Genomic DNA, 15,316 nt, shown 5'->3' on the forward strand with positions numbered 1-15,316 from the left:
TGTCATATCAAGTAATGTCAAGGACAATAACCAAGCCCATAAATAAAACATCTCATAATATCCCACATAAATACATATGGCACTTCACATTGTCCACAAAACCAGATAAAATGTGTAACATGTCTTTGATTCAGCTCTGAGGCGCTTTTGGTCACATTAATTAGCTCCACTAATCTGCTGTCATTTTTAATTCAGCCTTGTGTAGTTGTTGTCAATTATTGATGCTCCTTTTCTTCTCCTTCTTACCCACCCCTTTCATCAGAAGTTTAAAAAGTCAGAGACCCCACCTCATTCTGCAACCCGAGCACCGATTCTCGCTCTTCAGACAGAAAGGAAATCAATAGGTTAAATCAAATGTTATGATTAAAAGAATTACACTCCAGAGGACATTAAATAATCATGTGAAGGGGAGGAGTCCCAGTAGTTCCCCCAAACCTTTGAGTCTTTGGTTAATGAATAACAACTCTCTGTAAAACTAACTTTGCCTCATAACACAGAGGAACTTGTTTTTACCGTTCCTTCATAAGAGCTTGTCACATTTAAGTTCAAGTCCATCTCCAAAATGTCACATGTTCTCATGACTGCTTTGCAAAGCAGGCAAAAGCAAACACATTTCCGTGTATGCTGTGTAAATGAGTATATCAAATAAATTTGTACTGAACTTGCTCCTTCCAAATGACAGCTGCCAAGTCGTCATCTGCACAAACATTTGACTTACCTAAAAATAGCACAAAACAAAATGTAAACACTCACTTATCTGCCTTTCACAATGTCATTATGACCCAAATAACTCATTTGCTATATTACATTTGTAGATTCACATTGTGTTGTAAACCTGGCAAAATAAAATGATTTTATAAGGTGGAACGAATGCAACTATTTTTCTTTAAATCACAAGAAAACAGCAACATGCTTATGGCGAAAATCCCTCGCCATTTGTAACTCAAAAGTTGAATGGTATTCAAACATGTGCTTGGTATTGATGACTACAGCATGTACAGATGAGAAATAAAAAAACGCCCTCAGATCGTTGTGCACGGAAGGGAAGGAAACAAAGCCCCCATGGAAATTCATCACTAATATTGATTCAAATTAGCATGAGCTCTTTCTGCCTGTGGTCATGTTCTTTCTAATGTTTACTCGAGCATACTGTACTGTGTGTGTATGCATGCATGGAGCTTTGTGTCCAAAGTGTGTTTAACTTCAGGGGGGTTGGCAAGCTTTTAAATTATGAAAATGTGGAAATATATTCAGATTCAAGAATACGTATGAGGACAAAAAAAATAGCATATTTGTGATGGGATCTCATCCCTGGGATTTATTTATGAAAAAACTAAATATATATATATATATTTAGTTTTTTCATAAATAAATATAAAACATTGCGTAATTTATCCACTGTCTAATCATTTACGTAACCCCATGTTGCAGTTTACCAAGTTCAAGAATTTATAATAACCATCACACTAATTCATAGAGATGAATGGCTGTTGAGTGAGTGTTTATTTAGAGTTGGACACACAGAGATGATGGCGTGTGGTCACATTTGAATACAGCGGGCGGCTCTGCACGCGGCCATTGTGTTCTCATTAATAGCTGATTTCATGGCCAACGGAACCGCAACAAAAGAGGCAGCAGGTCTGAAAAGTTTGAAAAGATTGGAAGAGAATAAAGGAGAATGGGGAGGTGCTGCAAGTGAGGAAGAGGAAGGGGGGATCAGATGGAGGAAGAATAAAGTGGAGCTTTTTCTTTAGTTTTATTCACCAAATCATGGACCCAGGATGACCTACAGTATATCGTGCTCTTCTTCTTTACACTCTTACAGTTCTATTATGACAAAACAACAAAATGTGTGTGTGTGTGTGTGTGTGTGTGTGTGTGTGTGTGTGTGTGTGTGTGTGTGTGTGTGTGTGTGTGTGTGTGTGTGTGTGTGTGTGTGTGTGTGTGTGTGTGTGTGTGTGTGTGTGCACTGTGAATAATAGATTTCTCTGGACCAACTTTTTAATTCAATTCATGAAGGAACATCACTCACAGTATATATATTACTTATTACAGTATAGCTTTGCCGATTTACTAATCTTAATTTCAGGATAAGCTTTTAATAATATGAATAAAATATACATATGGGCATTTCACATTAAGTGTGTTTTTGTTGATGCTTAAAAACGTTATTCATTTTAATCATCATCTTCACAAAATAAGACTACAAAAATCTCTAGTACATATCTTCGAAACTACACTAAGTAAGTCTATATATTAAAAAGACAGATTGACTCTGTCTGTATATTGGACCCTTGCTTGACTCTATCCAGCCATAGTTACCAAGGTATTGTTTTAGGTGAATGAATTACCTCTGTAGATATTTTTATCTAAAACTTTAATCCTTTTTTAAACTTCAAAAATATGTTTTTGCAGATGGAACATAAAATTAATATGGAATATTGAATATATGATCTACACAGCTTTACTTTATTGATTTGGTCAAGAGATTGCATTTTTTTCTTTATAAATGTTTCTCAAACCTTTTTTACTTTTATCCATTTTTATACATATACAAATTGTCTGCATCATCCTCTGCATAATCTACATTTTATTTAGTGTCTCTATTTTTGTTTCTTCATTACGACCTTTGTCATTGCATTGTGTGTTGTTATTCTTATGTCTGTCAATTAAGTCACTGTATTGCTGTTACTTTATGTATACTGTATATTTATATAAAATGCTTCTGAAAACACACCGCTTTACTGACCGCACATACAGTATATATGGTACTGTATTTCATTATTTATAATCAAAATCCTTATTACCTTTTAAAACATTAAATGTGTTTGTAAATGTGTATTTTTGCACATATCAAATATAAATTAATATGCTGTGAAGTACATCACTGTATAACCAGCACAGCTTGTCATTTATATTTAGTCAGTGACTGTATTTATTTTTGTTACTTTATGTGTACTGTATACTATATTAAAATGTTCCTAAAAATATATTACCTCTATGCACTACATAGATTATCGTGTAGACAGTTGGAATGTAACCGTTTTCAGATAAAAATATGAAAACAGACTGATATCTAATTTTTATGCACTCATAACATTTCATGTTGTTTATTTCCACACATCTTTAGTTTATGTATTGTATTTTGATATCTATTTTATTTTCTTAATTAAAACCAGATCCACCGAATATTATTATATATAATATAATAATTGAATTGATTTTTAAGTCATATACGTCAATAATTGTGTAGACTGTAAATTTGGATTGTAACTATTCTGACTCTAAGCAATATCTACAACTAAATTACTACTCTGTGAAGTGCCAAAAATATGACCAACTATTTCCCATTTTTTTTGCCCACCTCTGGCCTTCCAGCCTCGTGAGAGACTTGAGACTGAAAATGGCTGCCGTCAAACGCAGAACACATGGAACAGGACTCACCGTGCAGCACCCAATCACTGCAGGAGGTGAAGGAAGATGAGTTTACAGGCGGACAGATGGCTCCCCCATCCCCAAAAAATGCTCGGTCATTGAGGGGGTGAACAGTGGAGTGGTAGAAATTCAGGGAGGGAGGATGACGCTGGTTATATGGGGAGGAAAGAGGGAGAGAGAGAGAGTCAGTCAGTGGGACAGATGCGAGGCAAAGCCGAGCGGGGTTTGTCACTAACGCTATAGATTAGCATGTGGTCTCCAGCACAAAGCTGCAGATCAATACTGCTGCTCAGAACGCAGCAGATGGCCCGGGACACAGAAAGAGAGAGAGCACAGAACAAGGGGATAAAATGTCCCATCACCCGACAGCTTTTTTTTCCCCCTAATTTTTCAATATACCACTTGCGCTGACCCACGTCGGACGCGACTCGCCGGGACGAACGTGCCCACCGTCTCTATTTTTGAAGAATTGCTTGTCGCAGTTAGTGGATTCGTTCAGGTGGTTATTATTCAAAAGGCCTAACTAATTGGGAATCAGAAACTCTTATAATCATGTTACGCAAATGTCATCTGTGGTTGAGCAACATGACTCCAGAGTGTAAATAAACAGGCTATTGATTATCTCAACAGTCAGCAAGCTAATCTGCCTTTGTGTCTGCAAGTAGCAACAAAATGACCAAACATTCCGTATCCAATGACTTCTTTCTGGGCAGACTGGAGCTACCACTTTGCGAACTTGAACACCAGACGCCTCGCTGTAGCACACCAACAAAATAAATAATTGGTTCACTCTACTACAGTGATATTGGTCAAATAAAGAGCATTGTCCAGATTAATTCAATTATTCGGAGAACAGTCTTCACAATAACACAATTTTATTCACTTACAGCAAGAAATAGACAATGTATAAACAGATTCCGTTTGATAATTTCTTGTTGGAGTTGTATGCAACTGATGCAAATTCCATTTTAAATGTTTTAGTTCTAATTTAGTGTGTCCAACAAACCCCTTTTTTCATATCTGCCCTCTATTTTTTCCAGCTCATCACCTTTTTTTTAAAAGTAATAATAATATTTAAACAATCATATAGTATGTAATATAATACAGTCACATTTCTGTGTGTCCCCAAATTTCATTTTGTGGCAAAATACAACATTATGTGTGTACCTTTTCACAAAATGTGTTTATCATTTTCTGTTTGTCTGTCATATTTTTCTGTTCCAAAAAATCGGACGGAAATTTGATTTTGAAAATGAATGTTCATTTGTTTTTTCCGTTTATTAGTTAGCAGACAGTACTGTTTGCTTTTTATAGTGTTCTATCAAAACACAAAAAAGCAAAATATGACTTTTGTCAGGGAGAGTCAGACACCCATTGCTTGAAGGCAGCAGAAGCAAATTTGTTTCTTCCGCCTTTTTGTAACAACCTCGACCACTTCCTTCTCCGCCTCCTCTTCCTCCCACAACAGCTGCTCCTCCTCAGCTCTCGTCCTTGGGTCTTCCACAAGCCCTACGCCCACCTTACAGTTCCCCCCTGCATCGTATCTCCACCCTCTTTTCAGCTTTTGGCTTATATCTGCCTTTAACCTTCATGCTGTCGTCTTCTTCCTTGTCAATTTCAATACCATCCTTCCATTCCTCCTCACTTGCTCAACATCTTTATATTACTCTTCTTTTCTTTATGACCAAGTGGTTTTGGTCTGCAAAAGAGACAAAACTTTTGAAGAGGAAATAGACACGTTGTCCCTCAGCGGACCCCCTGCCTGTCCCTCTGACAGCTGATCAAAAGAAGAAAATGGGTCAGGCTTCTGTTCCTCTGCCCTTAATTACACAACAGTTTTTAAACAAAGCAACATCTGCCCAACTACCCACCCTGTGCCTCCTCCATCTTGTCTTTTTTTAAGTCCCTCATCATCCTTCTTATCATCCAAGCTCAGGGGTATTTTTTTAGGACAATTTCCAGGAAGATGCACTGAAAGAGCAACAAAAATTGGTGGAGATTATAGGTGGAGTTCACTTCCAAATAGAGTGCATCCAATTAGTGTATCTAGATCGTCATTTCAGAGATGTGTTTAGTTGTAAACACGTAATTGTACAATTGAGGGGAGTACGGGCCATTCTTGAGCCACAACAGGTTTTCGTCGTACTATTTGTTACCTTCTTTCATCTTGTTTTGAGCATCTGTTGAACTCTTTGGGTGATTCTTTGCACGCAAAGCTTGAGTTTGGGGGCCGTCTTAATCTCACAGGCCAGATGGATTGCTTCTCAAGAGTTTCATGAAAACAATTCTGGAATAGACAAAAGAAGCTGTCAAATAATTCATTAAAAAATGACGTTTTAACTTTTTCACTGTCTTGATCAGTTTTGTAAAAAAAAAAAAAAAATGGTTTAGATAATAAGATGCCCCATTTACATCAATAGACTATCCATATTTCTGCTATTTTTCACTGATGGCTGGATAACTGAAGGGAAGTTGGGGCCAGAGGTCTTTTACTCTCGTTTGTCCTTGGAAGTGTAATGAATTGTGCAGTAAACAGGCTACAGGCCATAATGCTCTTTCATTGCAGCTCCCACACTCATCCATCCGCCCCGAGACTGTCAATAACATCCCCATGCTCGCCATTTACACGCCAGCAGTTTGCACTTAACACTGCCAGTGTGTTAACTGCTCAAAACATCCGACTGAAAGTACTCACCTTTGTCCAGAAAATGAAACCTCCACTTTACAGATGGCGTGGCCTTGATTTCACCTATTTACAATTTCCTTTTGCTTTCTTGTTTTTCTTGTTTACAGTTGAAGAACACGAATGTTCACTTGCTTTGTTAAATTCATTTCAAGTTTTATTCCGCAGTGTAAAGTTAGTCTTTATGTACTGAATTTATCAAATTACCGTTCAATCAAATGTTTGTTTTAATGTAGCGTCCACATTATTCACTTTTTTTTTTTCTTGAGAGACTGTCCACAAGAATTTGCCATATAATGCACACTAATTGGCTTAGGCCTGCACACTGAGAGAGAAGGGGCTATATCAAAACATCTGCCTTTGCAAAGACGTTTGGTTCGGACTGACACCATCCGTGTAATATTTATGTGGTGTAACTGTTGTAGTTAACAGTGTTGGTATTTTATCTATGTGATGACTTGAAATAGTTAACAAATGCCAAATACTAATACCAACAGAGCATTGTTTGCCTTGCAAGACAGGTTTTTTGTACAGCCTTTGTTATTTGAATTATTTATTTCATTGTTTAGGTGTAATTTGTGTACTTATTTTTGCATATTGAAGGTTAGCTCAGATTAAAGCAACATATGGAAAATGATGGACGAAGACTTAATAGAACATTGGAAGATATGCGAGGGAAGTAACCATAAAATATAAATATTTAAGATGTTGTTTGGAATGTGAATAACAAAATTCAATGCGGCTAGTTTTACAGTTTTCCTCTTTTTATTAAGGGTGAAGTTAGTTATTTATCCCAACAAGAGCTTGTTGTTCGTCCCGCCCACTATGTTCTAAACCTTACATCGATTGGTTAAACGTCCGATCCGTCAAAAGTGGTGCCGCCCCATTCACGTGTTGTCTTCTTTCCACCCCTCCCTTCGTCAGCAGGTTGGGTTGAGCGGTCCACTAGGGGACCGTGGACAGCTCCCGTCTGAGGAGCAGAGCAACACAGGAGGAGGAGAGGGCTGGACATGGGGGAGCCACCGAACAGGCCCGTATGATCGAGAACAACAAAATTCGGATGTGCACTCACCGGGGAAGAAACACAAAGAGAGCAGAGTGGAGAGGCCACCGGAGGACGGGGAAACAAGCGCGGAAGTGAAGGGAAAAGGGGGATACGGCTACTGACCCATCCCGGCGCGTCAGGGGGGAGAAGAGGCGAGGCGAGGCGAGGAGAGAGGAAGGAGGAGAAGAAGGAGAAATATTTCCGCTCGACCTGATGGACTGACGACAGATGAATGAAGACTGCCTACACTAACGCCTATCGATGCCTGGCCAAGGACCTGGACGCTTACGCCATGAATACGGACATGACAATGGACGGCATCGGCAGCCTGCACGGCGGGGTGGCGGTGAGCTCTGTGGCCCCTGACGTGGAGCTGATGAGCGGCCACAGCCCTCACCACGGCCGCGGGAGCTCTTCGGGGGCGGTGGGGGGCCACGGGGCGGCGGCAGCGGCTGCCCTGCGGATACACCAGGACCTGGCTGCCGCTGCCGCGTCATCGCGCTCGGCCATGGTGTCCGGCATGGCCAGCATCCTGGACGGTAGTGGGGAGTACCGTCCGGATCTGTCCCTGCCGCTGCACCACGCCATGAGCGTCCCCTGCGACACGTCCTCTCCCGGCATGGGGATGAGCGGCACTTACACCACCCTAACCCCGCTGCAGCCGCTCCCCCCCATTTCCACCGTGTCCGACAAGTTCCATCACCACCACCACCACCATCACCAGCGGCTTTCCGGCAATGTCAGCGGGAGCTTCACTCTGATGCGGGACGAGCGTGGGCTGCCGGGCATGAACAACATTTACAACCCCTACCACAAGGATCCCATGTCCGGGATGGGTCAGAGCCTATCCCCGGTGCTCGGCAATGGCCTGGGCTCCCTCCACAACACCCAGCAGGGTCTCCACAACTACGGCGCCACCACGCACGGAGGTCACGACAAGATGCTCAACTTCGACCCCACCATGCTCACCAGAGGGGACCACCACCAGCACCGAGGCCTCGGTGGCCCGGCGGGCGGGATGATGCCTCACCTGAACGGCATGCACCACCCAGGACATCCCGTGTCGTCAACGGGACAGCCCCCCCACCCCCACCTCCATTCTCCATCTCACGGGCCCGTGTTAGCTTCCACCAGGGAAAGGCCGCCCTCCTCCTCTGGGACGCCGGGGGGGAACAGTTCGGGGCAGCTCGAGGAAATCAACACCAAGGAAGTGGCACAGAGGATCACAGCCGAGCTGAAACGGTACAGCATTCCTCAGGCCATCTTCGCCCAGAGGGTCCTGTGCCGTTCCCAGGGGACGCTCTCGGACCTGCTGAGGAACCCCAAACCCTGGAGTAAACTAAAGTCGGGCCGGGAGACCTTTAGGCGCATGTGGAAGTGGCTGCAGGAGCCCGAGTTTCAGAGGATGTCGGCTCTCAGACTGGCAGGTAACTCTTTTTCTGAATTTGCATTGCTCTTTATTGTGTTATAACTTAACAAAACGTAAATCCACGTCCCTTTTTTTCTCACTTACCACCAAATGCTTTGGCTGGGTTTATTTTAAAATATTGCCCCCCCACCCCCTCCCTCCTTAGAGGCAGAAAAAGAAGAAACGGTAAAGTGAAACTCATTATATTTAGTTAAACTCAGATAGTGTTATGTTTACCATTATTGATCAACAAAAAGGCGATCGATGGGGAATGACCAGGTCAGAGGATTTCCCTCCAAACACGCCGTGCCTCTTACTATATGTCCCCACACAGGAAACGCTCATACAAAATTCCACACAACTGTCATTGCTTATTATTAAAAAAGAAATAGTCATTTTTCATTGAATGGAGTTCCCACTTTTTGTGAGTCAGAGAGAGAGAGAGAAATGGATAGATTGATAAAGAGCTATTTAGTTATTTAAAGAAATGCAGCTTGCTTGAGGGGCTCAGGAGGTTGTGACAGAAAGGTTGACACTTCAGTGGGTCTGGGGCCCCCTCTAGTGAGGAACCTGGTTTGTGTTCCACAACAATTCCCCATTGTCTGAAGGGAACACAGCCACAGCAGCAGGGGCCTTACAAAAGGTTGAGGTGTGTGTTTGTGTTGGGCGCTTAAAATGATGATAGTGGGGGTAAATTGCCCCAAAAGGAGGTTTGAGTGATACAGCTGAGGTTTAGTTGCTGTGCAAGCAGTTTTCTTGTTCATTCACTTCGGGGCAAGATTCATTTCAGCAAAAAGGCATATTTGATTTTGTAGTTAGAAAATAGTGCAGGGTTATTGATTACAATTAAGAAACATAAACGAGTATTATTTTTGCATCTAATGGTAAGTCGCCTCTACATTCGTACAGTAGCCCAACTAATGTTTTACATTGAGAAATGATTAAACTCATTAATTAAAAACAAAAATCTAACAAAAGGAAATGTTGATTCAGATCTAAATATTTAAAGGATAGTTATTGGGTACTGTGTAAATAAAAAAAAATTAAGAAAGCACAAAATGCATTTGGTAATAAAGCTGATTAGGAAAGACGTTTGTCCATAAATATCCTAAAATTGAAATAGTATTTGTGGAGTATTGAGTTATTTTAGGTAAAAAATAAAAAAAGTGTTGTTTAAAAAAAAATCCCTCCATATGGCACATTCATCCCAACTGTTTAAACAAGGTTTGTTGTTAAATTAAAAACAATGGGAAATTGATTTATTTTGGATTGAGTTGTATATAATTGAGAATTATTCTGTGAACATATAACATTGATTCAATTTTCATTTAGATTTATGTGTATTCCAATTATTTCTATTGTAGTTATTGGTGGTTTGCTTAAATGGACTGATTACATTGTGTTCTGCCAAAAAGTAACTTTGTTCTTTAAGGATTTTGATCAATCAAGTTTTTTGAAGACATTTTTTTTTTTCTTATTTGGGGCTTGTGTTACAGCAAAATAAAATTGCATTGTGAATTATCAAAGTCTATTTCATATATATTCTTGTAGAATACACATTTTATTTTGATAATACTAACAAAAGTTTCAAAATACTCTGAAGTTTCTAGCATTGTGGCGGACATTGTTTTTTAGCTTTTGATCATGAATGATGTGTTCTACTTTTGTCTTTTAATTTTTAACTTATTGTCTGTTTTAAAGTTAAAGAAAAAGAATCAATCAATGTAATTTTGGCAGAACAGTTTTGTGCCTATTTGCTTGTTAAGAGGGATCAATGCAAACATTTGGAGATAAATATATGGAAATCTGTCCAAAAACAAGCAACAAAGGGCACTGAGGAGTGAGGACCAGTCTATGCTTGTTTGCCCCCGTTTCAAAGGTGCATATAAGCAGTTTGTGCTCAAGCTCTGACAGATGAGATTATCTCTGCACAATTGCACCATTCTTTGATTCCTTGATTTCTGTGTATCGACCCCGTGGCAGGGGTTGTTTGGTTTTGACGGCTGTTGTTTGATTATATAGATTAACAGGAAATGCCTTGAGTGAAGGAGGGGGTTGGGGTGAGGTGCTTTCATGCTATTTGTGTTGTAAAATGGCAGCACACATACACACTCAACAGCAACCTACTCCTGCTGTCTTGCAGAGCTTCCTTTTCTTTCACCGTCTGACTTAACTTCAACATCTCCAATTCGCTCTCCAAATCTTGATTTATTATCATTAGATGTCATTATAAATACAAAACAGTAATTGTGTCACCTTATGTTGATTGTCATAGTCGTGGTCAATGTATATATATATATATATATACGTACATACATACATACATACATACATACATCTATATATATTAGACACTATTATTGTACAGTGTTTTTGCTCAGAGTGGGAGTGAGCACAGCTGACTTACTTCCACTTACAGATGATGTAAAGTTGGCCGCCATGTTCTGACCCCACACACACACTCACACACAACATAGCTAGCGCATTAGCCAAGGAGGATCCCATTTTATTTTGGTTTACCGCTGTAGTAAGTGCAGATATGGGAAATTATTTGTATTACTTGAATCCAATCTACTTTATATATGAAATGGGAGAGAACTGTCCACCTTTCCAAACTATAATAGCCCTGGTTATCAGTTTATTATGAATCTGGAGGTAGCCTGCCAACAAACATGACTCTCCAGGTTTTTTTTCCTCTTTTGTTTGGTCTGTGCTCTACTGCCTTACACTGTAGGTACTTCATATTGTCATCACAGCCATGATTAATGCTTTTCGAAAAGTACTGCACTTGCTTTGGATGGACTACACACAGACATCTGCAACAAGCAGTCTCGTCCAGTTTTGAGATTTTCCAAAGACTGAAGTCATTTTTCTCAGCTCTTGACTGTCACTGTTGACTATTAACTGTGTTGATGCATACATTTGGTGGGCTCATAACCATGTCAAGCCCAACCCATCACTTATAAGAGTTGTGAAATTTAGAATTACTTTCTACAAAAACGCTCATTAAGGAGATTCCTTGACTTGGAAAACGCTCAAATGAAATGTGTCCCGAGTGTTGTCTCCTTTCCTCCTCCTACTTTTTTTGGAATCTGTTTCTCTCTCTCATTCTCTCTTTTGGGGGGAGGTATTATGTGATTGTCAGGGGAATTGAACACAAGAGCAGAGGCAGCAGCAGCCCGATGAATTATTGATGGGAATCTCGGCGTGACCCTCCTCGGTCTGCTCACTTCACTTCTTCTTCACCTCACAGCCGGGTTAACCAGGCAAAATGGAGGGAGGGAATAAAACAGGGGGGAGGGAGTGTGGATCCCATTGTTTGGTTGGAGGATGCTGCCCGTGACTCCAAGTGAATTATGGATGAAAAGAAAACGATCCGCAAATCAGTGTTAGAATAGGCGAGCTCATATTTCAACAGTTCCATCAGTACTACAGTAATGCATTTTGTGACATTTTTTGCTTGTAATTAACGATAGCTTTAACATCCTGCCTTTGGCTATTTTAAATTAGACAGCTTTGGGGCGGGGGGGGGGGGGGGGGAGTAATGAAGGAAAATGGATCACATAACTAATACCGACATAGGATGAACTCACAGTGTGAAGTGGAAATGGAACCGTTAGGTGACTGGAAAAACTTGGCCCAATATGTTCATTTCGACATTTTAAATATGTGTTAAGAACTATAAGTCCAACAGTTTGGGTCGAGTCGCACTGGAAATCCAACTGATTAGACGGTACACAGTTTCCATTTTACGTGTCCAGCTCCAAGCAGACTTTGCATTATTAATGAGCTGGACTCTGCTTTATGGCATGCCAATTACCAGCAGTTACTCTCCTTGTGTTTTGTGTGTATTACAGTTGCAGATTATGGGAATAGAGATTGCCTCTGTTTTCAGGTTCTCGTCTTTGGACCTCCTGCATATTCACCGTCAGCTATTGATCCATAAAAATAGATTTTAGACTGCTGGGAGGAGGCGTTGGAGCTTTGTAGTGTGTAAGTTTGAGGAGATTTGACAGAAAATGTTGCAATGTTGTCTTCTTGTTTACTCACCGCCGGCATAACATGATGCAACACTTAAATGGAAGAAGAACGTCAATATTTACATGCGAATGTTATGTCACTGTTAGGGTTATATTGTGTTCTTTATTATGATTGTTTTTTGTAACCAACATAGAATTAAGGTGACGAAGATTGATGCCTTCTTGACAGTTGTTACCATTCTTTTGAGAAGTGCCTTTCATCACCTCCACCAGGTTATTAGTAACTGCAGCTCCTCTCAATCTGCTGGATAAAGCAAAGGCAGCTGCGGTGTTTGCAGGATGCACAGTTTGATTGGCACCCGACCTGTGATGACAGCCTTGACTGCTTTTTTTTTGATAGCCTCGGGATAAAAGACAGGTTTTAGTCTGTCCAGCGGGGTACTGACTTTAGAAAACGACAGTCAATCAAACTGTGGGATGTAGCACAAGAGATTGCTGTGCTGCTCCACATAAAGTGAGAGACCTGTTGTCGCCCTACATCAGCAAGTGGCCTTTGAAGGTCTTTGCTTTGTGCTTCTTGTTGGTTTCTCACCTTTTGAGTAAACGGGAAAGAGAAGCGCCGTTATTTCTAGCTGCTCTGGTCACGTTTTCTTTTCTCGTTTTTACTAGCGGGTGTAAACACAAGCATGAAAATAATACAGCAGCTTATCAATATCTTAAAAGTGTAAACATCAGTCTTGCTTATTCTTACTCTTTGCAACTTTTCACACTTGGAATTTTATAGCGTTGTGTAGTGAATTATTTCATTCTGTCCATCCACAGCAACAATGTGGTACAAGTGTTGTCCGGCTCAATTAGCTGTCCGAGTTCAGAAGAGAAAATGGTCCTGTCTCAGCTTTATTAAGGCGGTCAAATCAAACGTGACATCTGTACGCTGAGCTCATCGAGGTTGAGCACTTGTTGAGAAAAAGAAAGAGGGACATGAACGCAATTCTCAACCAGAAGTAGAAATCAGTTTTTTTTTTTAATAATCGTTTGTTGGCATGGTTGGGTGGGTTTGGTGTGGAAGAACCTGAGCCCTGATTTTAACTTCACTAAGCACTTTTTGAATGAGCAAAATGTCTTTCTGCTCATGAATAACACAATTAAAATGAGTCTTCACATAGGTTGATGTAATTTTAAAATCGAGGTATTTGATTTTTTTCTTCATGTTTGTCCAAGCACTATTCAGAAAATGACAAATGAAAATTGTGAATGAATGCACGAATTAAAAAAAAATCTACTGCAGGATCAAAAGTTGTTCATTTAAATTTTACTTGGAACCACTGACGAAGCTTGAATTTTTTTTCCTTGGAGAGGGCAATTGAGAGGCTAAGGATAGCTCAGTGGGTCCGCAAATTATCTTTTTTTTTTTTAACAAAAATCCCTCATAAAAGGCTGATAAAGATTAATTCTATGTTCCCTTCGGACATAGGTGGAAACATGGAGAAAAAATTTTCTGACAAACAAAATCGAAAAATACCCAAAAGTAAATTATCACGTCTATCCTTGAAGTTGAAGTATATTTTGTCCGCCACTACATGAGACTCATTTGAAGAAAACTGTCCAAACATTTACTTAGTTTTGAACCATGGCGTCAGTAACTTGTGCGCTTATTGTCTTATTTGGATACTGGCTGATGGACATTTGGACATGATTTGATGAAATTCAGTGTCTCAAACAGTGTCTACTGTGACTCTTGATGATGTAGCAACACAAACAAACAAACAAACAAACAAAAAACGAAGACTTTGGACATCACTCACCAACCAACCTTCATTTTCCACTTTGTGTTGTCATTCAGAATGTTCCGTCTCACCAACTGCCAACTCCCTCGGGTTCATTAGTATTGGTGTCATGGCGTGGCTGAAATAACTCTGTCTGCAGGTGTAATGAATAAAGACAGGCGGCACGGAGCCGTCACTCTCTGGACAGGCTTTATGGTGAAAGACAAACAGCACTGAGAGAAAGCAAAGGACAAATAAAAGGCCTTTTGGTATTCGACCTTGCGTTGGCCGAAATTGTGTAATAATAGATTAAAATTGGTAATTCTTATTTAATAGTATAATGGTACAACAAATCTACCTGCAAAACAGTGTTTAGTTCCATGAGTGTAGAAAAGTGTGACTTTTATATGTTCTATATATTAAAAAAAAGTGAGTTAGGGTAATGGAAGAGGTGCGATGAATAATCGATTAATCGACAACTAATCAGTCAATGAATTCATCATTAATGATTTTTAATAATCAATTATTTGTTTGGATACTTTTTTCCATATGAAATTGTCTAAATCATAGACCCAAGTCTCGGGGCCAGATACGGCCCGCCACCTCATTTCAAAGTCAAAGTCAAAGTCAGCTTTATTGTCAATCCCCTCATATGGCAAGACAAATTCCGTTTCCTCCATCCCACGGTGACGAGACATACAAGTAGGCGACACAAAACAAAAACAAGAAGAAATAAATAATAAATAAAATAAAACGAGCGATGAATAAAAACAGACCAATAACCCATTGAATATGAGGGGCAAAACCAAGCCAGTGAGCATACAGCAAGAACAGGACGCTACGCTGAAAGGGGGAGCGAGTTCAGGATCCTAACAGCCTGGAGTACGAAGCTGTTGGAAAGTCTGGTGGTGCGGGAGCGCAGGCTCCTGTACCGCCTCCCAGAGGGCAGAAGTTCAAACAAAGAGTGAGCGGGGTGACTCACATCACTCACAATCTTGG

The 15,316-nt window shown here is 40.3% G+C and overlaps 2 protein-coding genes and 1 long non-coding RNA gene across 3 annotated transcripts in view; 1 reads left to right on the forward strand and 2 right to left on the reverse strand.

Moving 5' to 3' along the window:
• The window catches only part of LOC119131774, a 21,167-nt gene extending 6,273 nt beyond the window's left edge, over window positions 1-14,894 (reverse strand). Inside the window, exons 1-3 of the long non-coding RNA XR_005099706.1 lie at window positions 14,357-14,894; window positions 5,592-5,722; window positions 3,445-3,583 (exon numbers count right to left, since the gene is read on the reverse strand). This is a non-coding gene — a long non-coding RNA (uncharacterized LOC119131774). The remainder of the gene's footprint in view (window positions 1-3,444; window positions 3,584-5,591; window positions 5,723-14,356) is intronic.
• Window positions 1-15,316, reverse strand: part of LOC119131662 (lymphocyte antigen 75-like) — a 1,013,224-nt gene that overhangs the window by 893,070 nt on the left and 104,838 nt on the right. The window lies entirely within an intron of this gene.
• onecut2 (one cut homeobox 2) overlaps window positions 7,010-15,316 on the forward strand; it is a 22,666-nt gene continuing 14,359 nt past the window's right edge. The window contains exon 1 of the mRNA XM_037266418.1: window positions 7,010-8,590. Within this exon, the coding sequence (XP_037122313.1) occupies window positions 7,396-8,590 (1,195 nt within the window). The 5' untranslated portion in view covers window positions 7,010-7,395. The remainder of the gene's footprint in view (window positions 8,591-15,316) is intronic.

Source organism: Syngnathus acus, chromosome 12, assembly GCF_901709675.1.
Source record: "Syngnathus acus chromosome 12, fSynAcu1.2, whole genome shotgun sequence".
Taxonomy (NCBI): Eukaryota; Metazoa; Chordata; class Actinopteri; order Syngnathiformes; family Syngnathidae; genus Syngnathus; species Syngnathus acus.